General features: G+C 46.0%; 1 protein-coding gene across 2 annotated transcripts in view; it reads left to right on the top strand.

Moving 5' to 3' along the window:
• Positions 1-13,830, top strand: part of LOC124116867 — a 185,770-nt gene extending 171,940 nt beyond the window's left edge. The window contains exons 20-25 of one of the 2 annotated variants that reach the window (XM_048398132.1): positions 37-226; positions 472-620; positions 2,820-3,014; positions 4,383-4,529; positions 6,442-11,812; positions 11,897-13,830. In XM_048398132.1, coding sequence (XP_048254089.1) covers positions 37-226; positions 472-620; positions 2,820-3,014; positions 4,383-4,529; positions 6,442-11,309 — 5,549 coding nt within the window. In that variant the 3' untranslated portion in view covers positions 11,310-11,812; positions 11,897-13,830. Of the gene's footprint in view, positions 1-36; positions 227-471; positions 621-2,819; positions 3,015-4,382; positions 4,530-6,441; positions 11,813-11,854 lie in introns of both variants that reach the window. The other variant, XM_048398131.1, reaches the window with a different exon arrangement.
• Positions 13,831-15,418: the final 1,588 nt, after the last annotated feature.

Genomic DNA, 15,418 nt, shown 5'->3' with positions numbered 1-15,418 from the left:
CAGTTGTTTAGTTTGCAAGTTGTTGTGTCTCTGTAGAATCTCACAAGAAGCCGCGGCCCAAGTCCCTGGCGATCTCCACCCCCACTCGTCTGCTGACCCTGGAGGAGGCGAGGGAGAGGGCCTTCCTCGGGGGACTCAACCCCAACCAGCGCTACATCGACGTGGGGGGCGGCCCTGACAGTCTGCCTTCCAAATACCACACGGTCATCGACCTCCCTGGATACAGGTAATACTGCATGATTTGTCTGTCCACCCTATAGAATTGCAGTCCCTCAGTATATCAGGGCACACGATCACAGTCTCTCAGTGGATCAGTTCTCTTGGACTTACTTACGGACTGTGACAGGCATCAGCTGTAAACAGGACAGAACTATGCATGGAAGAAATAAGTCAGGGGTATTAGATCACTTGATTTTTCACGTACTTTCAGTGACTTTCCTAGGAGTATAATGTCTCCCATTGCCTGTACAGGAAGAAGGCCAACACGGTGAAGGAGACATCGTCCAAGGGCAACAAGAAGTCGCCGGTGAGCGGGTGGAAATCCTTCTTCTCCAAGCCCCGGGCTGGCAGCATCAAGAAGGCCCGCAAGTCTAGCATCCAGGGCAGCCACAAGGAGCTGGGTACGAACACAAAGCTTCTGCTGCAAAACCTTTTCAGTGTAGTCTGAACCAGTCACTTGACATTATTTTCAGTAGACCTTACTGTTCATGTTTGAACATCTTTTAGCAAAGCTTACCTGCTTACTAGACCGAAAGAAATTTTACTTGACTCAGACTTCAAACTAGCATATCCGCCCCTGTTAATGATTCAGTAAATACTTATTTGGTTCAAAATATGTTGCTCTCAGTTACTCTCGACTCATTCATGACTCACACGCTCTCCTTCTTAATTCGAAATACTGTTTAAAGATCCTTGTTAATCTGTCAACCACTGGGTTGTCTGGGCCAGACTTGATTATTTACAGACGGTCATCATGTAGCTGGAATATTGCTGAGTGCGGTGTAAATAAACAAACAATCATAATCCCTGATCAGTGTCCCAACTCTCACGACCTCTACTGAGTGTCTCAATTCTCACGACCTCTACTGAGTGTCCCAACTCTCACGACCTCTACTCAGTATCCCAACTCTCACGACCTCTACTCAGTGTCCCAATTCTCACAACCTCTACTCAGTGTCCCAATTCTCACGACCTCTACTGAGTGTCCCAACTCTCACGACCTCTACTGAGTGTCCTAATTCTCACGACCTCTACTCTGTGTCGCAACTCTCACGACCTGTACTCAGTGTCCCAATTCTCACGACCTCTACTGAGTGTCCCAACTCTCACGACCTCTACTGAGTGTCCCAATTCTCACGACCTCTACTCTGTGTCGCAACTCTCACGACCTCTTCTCTGTGTCGCAACTCTCACGACCTCTACTCGATGCCCCAACTCTCACGACCTCTACTGAGTGTCCCAACTCTCACGACCTCTACTCTGTGTCGCAACTCTCACGACCTCTTCTCTGTGTCGCAACTCTCACGACCTCTACTCTGTGTTGCAACTCTCCTGACCTCTACTCTGTGTCGCAACTCTCACGACCTCTACTCAATGCCCCAACTCTCACGACCTCTACTCAATGCCCCAACTCTCACGACCTCTACTGAGTGTCCCAACTCTCACGACCTCTACTCAATGCCCCAACTCTCACGACCTCTACTCAATGCCCTAACTCTCACGACCTCTACTCTGTGTCCCAATTCTCATGACCTCTACTCGGTGTCCCAACTCTCACGACCTCGACTCAATGCCCCAACTCTCAGGACCTCTACTCAGTGTCCCAACTCTCACGACCTCTACTCTGTGCCCCAACTCTCACGACCTCTACTGAGTGTCCCAACTCTCACGACCTCTACTCAGTGTCCCAACTCTCACGACCTCTACTCTGTGCCCCAACTCTCACGACCTCTACTGAGTGTCCCAACTCTCACGACCTCTCCTCAATGCCCCAACTCTCACGACCTCTCCTCAATGCCCCAACTCTCACGACCTCTCCTCAATGCCCCAACTCTCACGACCTCTACTGAGTGTCCCAACTCTCACGACCTCTACTCATTATCAGTGGTTCTCTGTTCCTGTTCATCCTCATCCTACTTCACTCTGACACTGATAACTGTGGCTGCTCAATTAGCTGGGCAGAGTTAGGTCCCATAGCTGTGCCAGGATCTGCTGAATCCTGGATTGCCTTAATTATTACTGTTTGTCAGCACGATACTCCGGTTCATACAGCTAATTCCTGGTCTCCCATGACTCCGTCTCATACATTGCCCTCCATTACTGACTCCCAGTCAACAAAGGTGTCACAATTTACAATTTGAAATTGTGTCCCTTAGACATGACAGAAACTTGTTGGTTAATATCCCAGTTCGCCCTGAATATGTTTCTAGGTTTGTCACCATACCCTTGGTCGTGGGTTTCACCAAGTCTAAGGCCCGCGTGGCTATCGGCTTACCTCCCACATTGAGCCGAGATGTTGTGATGTAACTATTCAAATCAGTGTTAAACCAAACTCACTCACTCCACATACATTTACTGGAGGACTTGTCAATCAGGAGATTCAGAGTAGAAGTCGCACCAAAGATGGTCATTAAACTGTTACATATATACACTGCACATGTGCCACAGTATATCAATACAAACAAACTTTTCATCCTTTTTGTCAAACCATGTCACTGTTTGCAGATTTGCAAATCCATCTTACAGTGCAATGCATGTTTTGACTGAGCTAAGCCAGTTCCACCCCGACTGCCACCTCCTCACTCCATGTTGTGTTGCAGACACAGTGAGTCTGGGTGGCGTGGGGTCGCGCCAGGCCAAGGCGCTGACGGAGGAGGACGTCCACAACTGGAAGAAGAGACTCCGGACGGCCAAGAGTGCCGAGTCTCTCCTCTCGCTGGCCAGTTCTAGTAGGAGTTCAAGCAGCAGGTGCTCCAAGGTCAACGACAACCTCATGGTCGTCAACGTCTACGGAGGTACGGGGCACTACTGTTTCACTCTCTGGTACATCAATGATGTTTCATACACAAGCAGACAGCATGCACATGTCCGATCTCCCCTGCGACCAAATGGATCGGGTGGTCAGACTTGGTGACTTGGTTTTCTGCATGTCTTCGTACCCCTCACAATACAATCACTGGATTGTCTGGTCCAAATTTGATTATTTACAGGTCATTGTCATATAGCTAGAGTATTGCTGAGTGCTGCATACTCAACTAAAACACAAAAACACACACACACATCTTCATTGCATCAAGTGTGTGCCAAAAACATTAGAGTCTGCTAGCCCTAGCTAGGCATCATTGGTAGATTAGATTAGATTAGATTAGATTAGATTAGATTAGATTAGATTAGATTAGATTAGATTAGATTAGATTAGATTAGATTAGATTAGATTAGAAGTAGATTAATGTCTTAAATGATGAGGGGCTGTGGGGTAGCCTAATGGTTAAAGTGTTCGCTTGTCACGCCAAAGACCTGGGTTCGATTCTCCACATGGGCAAAAGGTGTGAAGCCCTATTCTTGTGTCCCCTGCCGTGATATTGCTGGAATGTTGCTAGAAGTGGCGTAAAACCATACTCACTCACTCACTTAAATGATGATGCGAAGTACCAGAAATGTCCATGTTCAATTACTCAGAAATATGTGCATTATTCTTTTTCAACTTATTGTGTTTAAATCGTGAACTAGGGTTTAACCAAACTGTGAATGAAATTTGTTTTGATGAAATCAATTTGCTAAAGGCGTTACATTACTTGCATGAATGATGACCTATTGCAAAGCTGTCAGAACATTTGAAATTGTTTGTTATGAGCGAGAGTACATGGTGTACTATGTAGTTGTGTCTGTATGTGTAATAACCGTGTTCTCCTGCAGATGCTTACAAGATAACAAATGTCTGCATGTTCCTTCTGTGATAATCAGGGTTAGAAATTACACTAGCCCGCTGGGGCGGTCGGGTAGCCTCGTGGTTAAAGCGTTTGCTCGTCACGCCGAAGACCCAGGTTCGAATCCCGACATGGGTACAATGTGTGAAGCCCATTTCTGGTGTCCCCTGCCGTGATATTGCTGGAATATTGCTAAAAGCGGCGTAAAACCAAACTCACTCACTCACTCACTGGCCTGGGGCTAGTACAAATTCCTGGAGGCTAGTACAAATTTCCAAATTTCCCCATTGATCTAACATTGCAAGGGCAATTAATCTTTACCCGGGCTAGTAAAACGCTTGAGTTTAGTTCTAACCCTGATCTGTAGTAACACAGCTGTGCAGTGGTGTTTGTGTTTGTGTTTGTGTTTGCATGCAGAACTTTAATTATTTGATATTAATGCGTTTTTCCCCCTAGAAGAGAAGCACCCACACACAAGTCACCACAAGCGATCCCTGTCGTCCGACGCCACCGCCATCCTCCATCACCATTCCTATGACAACCCTTTCACCAACAGCGGGCGCGAGGTCCCCATCGACGTGGATCTGTCAGTGACTCCTCACGGTGGGTGCAGCTACTGTAGGTAGCACTTACTCACCCAAATACTCTCGGAAATACCTCAAACTGTACAAGGGCCACATATCTTTTAACCTGGAACACTGACTCACCCAAATACTCTCGGAATTACCTGACACTGTACAAGGGCCACATATCTTTTAACCTGGAACACTTACTCACCCAAATACTCTCGGAAATACCTGACACTGTACAAGGGCCACATATCTTTTATTTTTCGTTTCATGGTCCTGCACCCCATCTGAAAAGCAGCTGGAAAAGAAATAAATTCAACATAGAAATATTTCTTTGTATTATGTCTCCCGCTAGTAATATAGACCCTCTTATACAATACAATATGTTACATGTAAATGCCATGTTTACATCACTATCAGGGATTCAAGAAGCCAGCTGCAGTTTTAACTCCACAGCAGAATGACTTTTATATACCGGTAAATAAATAAATGATTGACTGTTTATTATTATACAGTTATACCAAGGTTCCCTCAGTCCATCCGTCCGTCCGAAAACTTTGTCCGCACGATTTCTTTTAAACTATTCAGTGGATTCATCTCAAACTTAGTACATATAATCTGTGTCATATGGAGGGGTGCAGTCAAAAGAAAAAAAATTGTTTTTATTAATTTGCCATTTTTTAATGAATTTTTCCAACCCTAACCCTATCCTAGCTTTTTAATTTGTAACTACTGACACACTAGGCGGGTCGGGGGTATTAGTGAGCCACGCTCACTTTTGTACTTGTTTTTTTTGGGGGGGGTTGATTCCACTTGTGTGGAAAAGCTGGAATAAATCTGTGAAACATTAAATGTAAAAAGTGTGTCCAAACCCTCGACCCTGCCTTAACAGTAGACAAACTGACTTGGGTTGTGGACTAGGGCCAAACTGTATATGTGATGATCATTTAATAAAACACACCTGGTGTTATATAGAGAGTCTTTTTGTATCAAATATATGATCACAAGGCTTGTATCAATAAGTATCAATACAGTAAACTACGGTTATAACGAACTCAAAGGGACTACTAATTTTAGTTCGTTATAACCGTAGTTCGTTATAAGTATAAGTACCGCATAACTACAGCGAATAGGTGGGACCAAAGAGTAAGTTCGTTATATCCATCAGTTCGTTATAAGCGTGTTCGTTTTAACCGTTGTTTACTGTATTGATATATTTGATATCAAAAGACTCTCTGAAGTTCTGGTTATCATTCATAATCTTTTTTCTTACTTTTTCATTTTTTAAAAAGTGAAAACCAGGGTCCTCAATTTTATAAGTACAGCTAACCAGCTTCAGAGTGGGAGAGATTTGTGATGTTGTCAGTCACCATGATGTCTGTGATATCTGACCACCCGATCCCGTTAGTCGCCTCTTACGACAAGCATAGTCACCCTTTATGGCAAACATGGGTTGCTGAAGACCTAATCTTCACGGGTCCCAAAACTGTATGTTGCGCAGGACATTACGCTTCCCAGAACATGATCCTGCATTATTAGAGACTACGTCCCTAAATGTGATCTTAGCACTAAGGTGATCGTAACTCCCATATTTTAACACATATTCTTAGCGACAAGACAGCTAAGTGGAATGGGACCCAAGCCATGTTACGGTATAAGCAAGCACACTGGAGTAGTAGACTGACAGGGTTGGAGAGGGACACTAGGATTCAAAGTAGGAAACGACTTTAATGAGCTGTGGACAAGCTTTTAGTTCATGTTGTCTACCCATGCCGGCCATGTTTTATATTTCTTGATAACCTATTGCTTATGGAGATATATTTTTTCATAGAAATAAGAATGTGTTGATTGCACATGAACACAGTTTGAATAGGTCCAATGAATAAGCTGTAAAAGAATTCAAACACTTTACTTCTTTACCCTAAATTCATTTGCTTTTCTTTCAGAACAAGGTATTGAGCCTCGACAGGCCGGTCGAAGGTCAAGGTCAGAGAAGCGTGGGGAGCCTGAGAGAAAACAGTCGTTTGTTCGTGGGGATTCTACCAGGAAGGCCTTACATCGAAGGACACCATCAGCTCCTAACACCCCCCGCAACGATCGGAGCTCTAGTGAATCTCGCAAAGTGTCATCTCGGCACAAAACGTCCTCTCAGCCTTCGTTAGAGAGCCCCCACCTAGAGCTGGGCCGAGATATGGACTCCTCCCCCGACAGCTATGATGAAGATGAGCAGACGGACAAGTGGCTGGGCAGTCTGCAGGGCGACTCGCCTCAGATTCAAAGAAATGTGATTCGCCAGAATGGTGACGGTAAACCTCCGAGGTCTAGTGAGGAGATCAGTCCACAGAAACGCTGCGCTAAGATGCCTCCGATTGGTAGAAAGAAACAGAAGGCGAATGTTGAGAAAAATATCAGCCTTGGTTCCAGCGAGGAGGACATCTTGACTGTGCAGCTGCCTGCAAGTCCTGGTGCTAGGAGGAAAGGGCAGAATGATTCCGAGAAAAATGGTGACAAAAATAAAAATGAGCCAATCATTACTCAGTATTTCTACTCTCGGCATCATGATTACGCCGAGATTCTGTCGGATGAGGACTCGCAGCAAAATGGGAGTCCAAAAGTTCGGGAGACAATGATCATGGGGTCTCCTTCTAGTATGAGTGAGTTAATTGATCAACTGGACAATAAGTTGACCTCCACTGGTATGCAGTACGGCATATATGAGACAATACCTTCTCCCCCTGAGAAGACTATCAAGAAAGCCGACCATGAGGGAAGTGGTGGGAAGGTTCTGGAGGAGAAGCATGCTCCTCCGATGGAAGTGAAGACTGAACACCTTCCCAGCCGCCCAGTCGAATTTCGGGAAATCGGTCCCCATGAATACAAGGAAATAAAGACACCTGAGTCCAATAAAAGTTTGAACTCTGAAATCAAAACGTTGGAGAACAATTTACAGCAAATGCATCAGAGTCAGCCCCAGCACCAAATGTCCAAGTGTTTAAGTGTGCCGTCAGACATCGCTAAATCATTAGAGAATGTGAATGTGGGCAGTCAGTCAGACCTTCTGTCGTCTGTGACAATCAGTGAACTGTCTCAGTCTGTCGACAGCTTCAACCTGAGCCTCTGTGATGACAGCCCAATGGGAGAGGCTCGGCGGCGGCGGAGCGCTTCTCTAGACAGCCTGACAGACTCCCCGTTAAGCCGCACTCTGAAGGAGATTAACATGCAGATTGACAATGCCTTCAAGAGGAATGTTGACCGTGCACTGGAGATGGAGGAGGAGGGGTATGGGCGGCACGAAAGCCCTGTCGACGATCTCCCCCCTCTCCATATATCAGAGGATGTGCTCACACCTACAAACCCTCAAGAGACAGATTTCCCCAGTGAGATCCCTGACTATGCTCGAATAGACAAATCAAAAACAACAAGGCATGCAGCAGAAAAACAGGAGAGTGGTAGTTTTCCCAAAATGAGGTTCTCACCTGTTGATCAAATTGAGATTGTTTCTGGGAATGTGAAAGTAGCTCCCCCATCAGCTCAAGAACCACAGCAAGACCGGACTGTCCGTGACAGTGTAGTGAATGGGCAGACCAGTGCTGTGAGTTTCAGTGAAAGAAACAACAACAGCAAACAGACTTCCATTGTTAAACCAACTGACTTAAAAATCGTAGCTGCTCCAAGGGTGCTGAAGGCTCCAATGAAGTCTTCCGGTGAGTGTGGTTCTGGGTCGGGGGCTCATGTTGCGGATATCTGTGCTCAGGAAAATTCCTCCTCCTCCTCGACCTCCTCTTCTGACTCGGATTCATCAACAGAGACGGAGTCGGAAGACAACAGTGAGTGCAGCATTGAGTATGTGTGTCACAACAACTCTCAGCCTCCAAAATTTGCCACAGGCTTCCCACAAAGTTACTCCGAAAGCCACATATCTGCCTCGGTGAAAAGTTCTTTGAGAAACAGCAATGCCAGTCTGCCTGGCTACAGCTCTCCTGGCGGCCGGGACTCCGACATGGTGGACCAGGACTCCGTCACATGGAGGGACAGTCCGATATTCTCCGACAGCGGCAGTCAGGGAACGCCCACTGGAACACTGACATCTCAAACACCAAGAGCCAACATCTCCAGCCCTCAAAGCATGGGAAGATCCAGTCCTAGAATCCCATACACAGCAAGCAGCAGTTCAGTGGAGAGTAGTCCTCGGCTCAGTCCGCGATCCTCTCCCAATGTGGTACAGAACCTGGACTACAGGGGGAGTCAAGACAGCCGGTTCGGGGGAGACAGACTGGTCCTGCCGGGAGACTTCTACTGCACTGGAGGTCAGCCTGGAGGTCCTCCCCTGTCCCCGACCTCCAGGCACCGAGACCCCCAGTATCCTGGCGTCAACTACCACGGGGGCATCCCCCCCAGCCACTTTCACATGTCTCCGTCACTCCCTGAAGTCCACGTCGTCCACGACACTCTCACTGTGGAGAAACCTACCATCAAACGATCGACCACTGAGTCGAAACTTGCTGACAAAACGTCACAACAGGTTTCAGAGGAATACTCTTCTAAAACATTTCCCAGGAAGGATCCAGAAAAACGATTCCATCAAAGAATGGCATATAGACATGATCATGACAGGAGTAGCGAGATGATGGATGTGGATCACATGTGCAATATGTCTGACGGTGTGCGGTCAGACCGGACATCACCCTGTTCTGTTGCTTACAGTATTGACTCCAGTGGTGTGCGTCAGCACCCCCAGTGTGGGGATGTCGGCACAGGGGGAAGTGTGACCCCCGACACCTCAGTGACCTTCACCCTCAACCCTCAGTCATCCTCGTACCACTCTGAGGTGATGGAGGTGGAGACGTCACTGACGCTGTCATCCGAATCAAACAGTCACAATTATGTTCACAGTAGTTACAAAAAGTCTGAAAGTAGGGGAACTGAAGTTGTAAGAGTTCAAAGTTTTGGTGAGGTCCGGTCAGAAGTGTTTGAAAATGTGTTGAATTCTGGGAAGGAAGTGATGATGGGAAAAGAACCTGTGTCTCACCTGAGTCAGATTCCTGTCAAACGGGAAAGGAAGTCAGTGCCCGTTCCAAAGAAGCGCCAACAAAAACATGCCCCACCCCCTGAGTGTGATGACATGCCCCCTCTGTGTGGGGGGTCCTTGATGGCCCCACCCATTGTGAAAATCCGCTCCCCCTCCCCACAACAAATACCCGACCTTGCTCCTCCAAGCCAAGAGGTCATGGAGGTCAAAAGACCCACTGTGAAAAGAAGTGAGAGACAGGAAACTCCCCCTCTCACCTTCGGCCAAGATAATATTTCTAGGACAGTAATTGTGAAAGAAATTACATCTGAAAAGGGTGATGCTAAGTTAGTGATAGAAAGACGTCCAAACCTTAAAAAGAGTATACAGACTGTTCGTGCCAAAAAAGTTCCACATCCGCCTCGACAGCTTGCAGAGGCTATGGATGATATGTCTGACTCTGTGACCCCTGACCTCTCCAGCACAGGTCCTTCTGATGCTGACCCTTCAGGAATCTCAAGTCAGGAGGACGATGTGTTCTCAGACATTGACTCGTATCGCCAGCGGCAACCACTTCATCCTCGGTTCACCCCCGACCCGGACGTGTTGATGATAGAAGAGGGCAACATGGTTCAGTTCTCTCAGCCCCTCCACGTGAAGACATCCAAGCCTGTGATGGCAACCAGACATTTCGAGGACATGATCGGAAGCAGGTCGTCCCTGGATGAATCGGTCCTCCAGCTTGCAGCTGAACGCCATGACACTTTCGGACCTGAAGATCTCGATTCTGAAGAATCTGGAACCTATCACACAGGATCGTTGCGAGTGAAACGAAGTCAGAAGATGCAGTCGTTGATGGATCTGTTTGAGAAGGGGTCCGACCAGAATCTGGCTGATAGTTCGAGTCCCAATGAAGACTGTCAGCCTTCCCCCCAGTTGTCCATGTCCCTGCCATCCAGCGCTTTGAGAAGCTTGGACGGAGACATGGACACCGATGACGAGGCCTCAGCCCCCTCGCCTCGTCTCGTACACACCAGTCTCAGTCGGAGGTCACGATCTCGCGAGAGGATGAGGCGTAGCGGCATGGGCGCGGACAAAGAGAACAGGATCACATCAAGGAGCCCTACACCCAACCGGCAGAAGGTTTTGCATGACCGGGCTGTGGAAGAGCGTCACCCTCCTTCATCCCCTGCTGAGGTCGGGCGTGAGTACAGAGCAAGGCGGAAAGAGAAATACAACAACTTCAGTAAACCCCCCCGCTACAGAAGCGGGTCACATGGCCGCACACAGAGTGAATCATCAACGTCAGAGTCAGAAGGGTCGCACTACATGGACGGTTCCTTCCACAGCCGGTCGAGTGACTACAATGCCAGTTCCGGTAGCGACACAGTGCTGCGGGACAAGAACAGGTCCCAGGATTGGTCAGACCCAAGGTCACATGGCATCAAACATAAAAGTGATGAAAGTCCTCAAGAGAAGTCCGGACCAGGATTACAGAGACGGGGTAGCATCAAGGAACTCATGGATTATTTCGAGAGACAGAAAAATCAGGAAGAACAAGGTCAAGTACAAAAAGATGAAAGGTCACCTCCTGTGAAACCAAGGTCAACACGAGGTCGTGTGCGAAGTGTGTCCCCGTGTCAAGGGGCTGTGTCACGCCCTGCCGTAGATGCCCCCACCCCTCCCAGTTACAGATTCAGTCTTGAGCTCCCTAGTTCCGCAGCAATCACCATCAATGAGGGGGGAGGGGTCAAAAACCAACCTCTCAGACTCGGGCCCAAACCTTTCTACGGGGTCAAGAAATAATCTCTTCAAGACCAAATTACTCATTACTGCAGGGATGGAACTTAACCTTAGGTCCAAAGCCAGAATAAGGATGATACTGGACCATTCATTCTCAGGCTTCTGAGAAATGATGGCAGGAGTCCTATTTATAAAACCCGAGTATTATTACCTCAAAAGAAACAATGTACAGTCAGAGTTCAGTGATAAAAGGTGAAATTAATTCTTTTCTCCAAAATTTTATATATGAATTTCTCTGACCTCATCTCACCATGTGCCCGTTTCCCAAAGCAGGTTTCGACCCTGCTTCAGTAACACTTTGGAAGGGAAGTCCACCATCAGAGTTTCCAATCATTACGGCACATTTACACACAATCAGTAATTCTAGATACATCTACCAGGAGACACTCACCAGGAGACACTCACCAGGAGACACTCTCCTGAAGACACTCACCAGGAGACACTCACCAGGTGACACTCTCCTGGAGACACTCACCAGGAGACACTTACCAGGAGACACTCTCCAGGTGACACTCACAAGGAGACGCTCTCCTGGAGACACTCACCAGGTGACACTCTCCTGGAGACACTCTCCAGGTGACACTCACCAGGAGACACTCTCCTGGAGACACTCATCAGGTGACACTCACCAGGCTACTGGATCTAACGTTAGGTTCCATCCCTGCTCATACCGTCTCAACTGTACTGGAACAACACCATGAAATGTGTGTTTGTCTGAATGGATGAGCCGACAGATACTCATTGTGTGATACGCGTGTGATGTCTGTGAGTGGAGGTGATGTACAACTGCTGTATGTTGAGATGCAAGCTGCGATGCTGAGAGATTCTCCACCACAGCCAACAAGTGCTAATGTTCAGTTCGCTCTCGTTATCATTTTATCAATGTCTTGCCTTTTATTTATATTTTTTAATTGAAATCAAATCAAAATCATTAATGGAGTGAAACATGTTTTTGTACACGAATATCAAAGCATTTAATATATTAGAAACTAGCGTGGCATTAGAGTCTGTACATACTTGTTTTAGGTTTTCATGTCTCATTGTGTATAGTTCATTCACATACCATGGCTGGTCGGATCTGCTCAGACGACGCACGGTGTATATTAACAAATTCGAATGTGTCTTCACAGAAAATCTCCTCTCTTGTTGAAATCCTTCCCTTTGATTTTCTGTATATACGACTTGAGGATAGTGTCTGAGAAACAATTCAAAACCTATGTTACGAGTAAAATATGATTATCGTCCACGTCACAGCAGTGATGAAAATCAAATATGAGATAATGCGTGAGGATTTGATTTTGTTTGTTTAAGTCTTGAATAAGGCATTCTAATATTGTCAACATATTGGTGTGTGTTACCTCAGGGATGTCTTCAACAGATGCTGACAGGAGTTACCTCCCCTTGTTTGTTAGGCGTCTGCTTCGACGGATATGATAATCCACCACAACCAGTATAGACAATGTTTGTGTCCAGATCCACTCAGTCAATATTGATTTCCGTTACTGTTTCTGTTACCGCTATAGGGCTGGCTACAAGTTTCAAAAACAGTATTTTCAAAGTTTCGCTGTTTGTACATCTCTGTCCATCCAGACTATTTTTATCATTTTAGTTGAGGATCTACCTTGTGATGTTTTTATTACTTAAGACCTGTACAGTTATTTCTCCGTCAGATGGAGGATTGTTTTCTCAGCCGAACATACGAGTCACATTCTGCACAAGGTGCTGCATGGTCGATGAAACACCAATTTTGCATATATATCAGCAATTTGTTTTTAATTCTTGCCGATTCTGTAATACTGGTCTCAGAAGAAGCATAATACACAAAAGATCAACCATCTTAACAGAAACAGCCAACAAGAGGCAGGTTCAGTCTGGTCAGGTTCTGACTGGTTGGAACCGGTTTTGACTGATCGCAGCCAGAATGAGGTGCAATGAGAAGATTGCAAATCATTTGTTGAAAACTTGTTTATTTGCATACAAAGTGTATATATTTGCAGAATATATATAAATAATCTTAGTTAGCTGTACTGTATGTAACACTGTCCGTTGGTTTAAGCATTGAAAGTGCAATATTTAAGTATTCATGTGCCTTCTGCCTGGTCAGCCGGGGGCAGCAGCTGTGTGTGCAGGAGCTTCATCGATCATATCACAGAAAGGCAGTCGGAACTCTGTAGATAGTGATGTCATAGCCTTAAATTTTGACTAGCCAATCTCAACTAGCTGGAATGGTGCCACAATTGACATCTTGTACTATGAGTGTGTGTGTCCGACTAGCCAGTTTGAAGGTCCTATTATTTTTGCTGACTTATTGTTTTAGGACTGGTCTCAAATGAATTGGGGTCAAGTTGGCTTTTTTTTATCTGTGTAACTCTTTCCACATCAGAGGTTTTAATATTTGGTCAAAACACAAACATTATTTATTTATGTCTAAAACATTATCGTCACTCAACATCTTCAATCTAGCTTCTCAAATTTGAGTATCTACATATCTTGTATGTCTTGATTAAACTCATGATTTATGGTATATTGTGCCCAAATGTCTGTGTTGATAAGTTTATTCCTGAAAACAACAAGACATTATGTCTGACCCAAGAACAGGGGGGCTGTGGGATAGCCTGGTGGTTAAAGCGTTCGCTCGTCACGCCGAAGACCCTGGTTCGATTCCCCACATGGGTACAATGCATGAAGCCCATTTCTGGTGTCCCCCGCCGTGATATTGCTGGAATATTGCTAAAAGCGGCATAAAAACATACTCACTCACTCACCCCAAGAACAGGATCCATGATTACCTCCCTTGGGACAAGGTCAGTCATAGTCCACAGTTAACTCAATACAATACAAGGAGCATTGGGGGGGGGGGGGGGGGGGGGGGGGCACGGGTGGCCCAGTTGTCTTAAGGCACCATGATTCGCTGTGCAGAGTTGCGTCCCTTGGGCCAACAGGAACCTATGATTGTGGGTTCGAATCCTGGTTCGCCTCGATTATGTTCCTAGGTTTGTCAGCACCATACCAATGCTCGTGGGTTTCACCGAAGTGGTAAACGTCTGAGACCTGTATCACTTCGGGCTTTCCTCCCACATTAAGCTGACACGCTGCGATATAATGCGGTTAAAGGCGGCGTTAAACCCAACTCACTCACTCACAAGGAGCATTGTGCCAAGTCACAGACAGAGTGGAATGGCATTGCTCATGACAGTAGTTCAGTCTCTTTGGCTGTGATATGACATCATCTCCTGCACAAACTGTGGCCAGCTCCACCTGACTTATGATGGCATCATCGTCATCCCGCTTCAGTACCGATGTACACGGTCGCCTCCTCTTAGCTGAATCTGTTCCTGTAGTGTGTTGAATCTGGTCAGTTTTGGGGGGCACAGGTGTAACCTCCATCTTCTTGGAAACAAATCCAACCTAAACTGGACGTTTATAACCGAAAAAATAATCTTGTCCAAAGGTAGTCCTGAATTTCAACTTCAAAACAATATAGTAAATATTTCAAGTTTGAACCCTTAATTTCATCAAATGGCATTTTTTTTCAGAGTGTCTGTTCCTGCAGCTAAAAAAAGCATGTGTTGATTTGTTACTGTTTCAGGGTAAAGTTGTTCCCTTGATTTTGGAGAAGGTGGCATGTGGCTTACTTCAACAATGCTAGTCTTTAATATGAAATTAAACAGCTTGGTTGTATGAAGTGACGGAGTTTGATGGAGTGACAGAGTCCCAGTTACCAACAGAGTAATCCTTGTCTGTTTCTACCCATGATGTAAAGGTGAAGGTCACATGCGTGTAGGGTGACAGATGACGCAGACATTGTACAGAGATCTCCTCCACTTGTATCCTGTATTTACTGTGGGGACATATTGGCCATACTAGCTGCACTTCGTACTGACATCGTCATCATTGTAGGACGCTGTTCATTCCGTTAACTATTCCAGCCGAAGGTCAGAGTGAACATTCCGGAAAGATTATGTCTTGAACAGTTTTATCTTTATTGAGGAATGTCGCTTCATATCTTTGAACCCATAATCAAATATATTATCAAATGTCTTGTAGTCACCAAATGTATACGTAGAATATCGGCAATGTATTTCCTTGAGAGTTGTGATTGGTTGGACTAC

Source organism: Haliotis rufescens, unplaced genomic scaffold (genome assembly GCF_023055435.1).
Source record: "Haliotis rufescens isolate VD_foot unplaced genomic scaffold, xgHalRufe1.0.p SCAF_18, whole genome shotgun sequence".
Lineage (NCBI taxonomy): Eukaryota > Metazoa > Mollusca > Gastropoda > Lepetellida > Haliotidae > Haliotis > Haliotis rufescens.
Note: the sequence above shows the minus strand (reverse complement) of the source record. Positions and strands in the feature narration are given on the sequence as shown.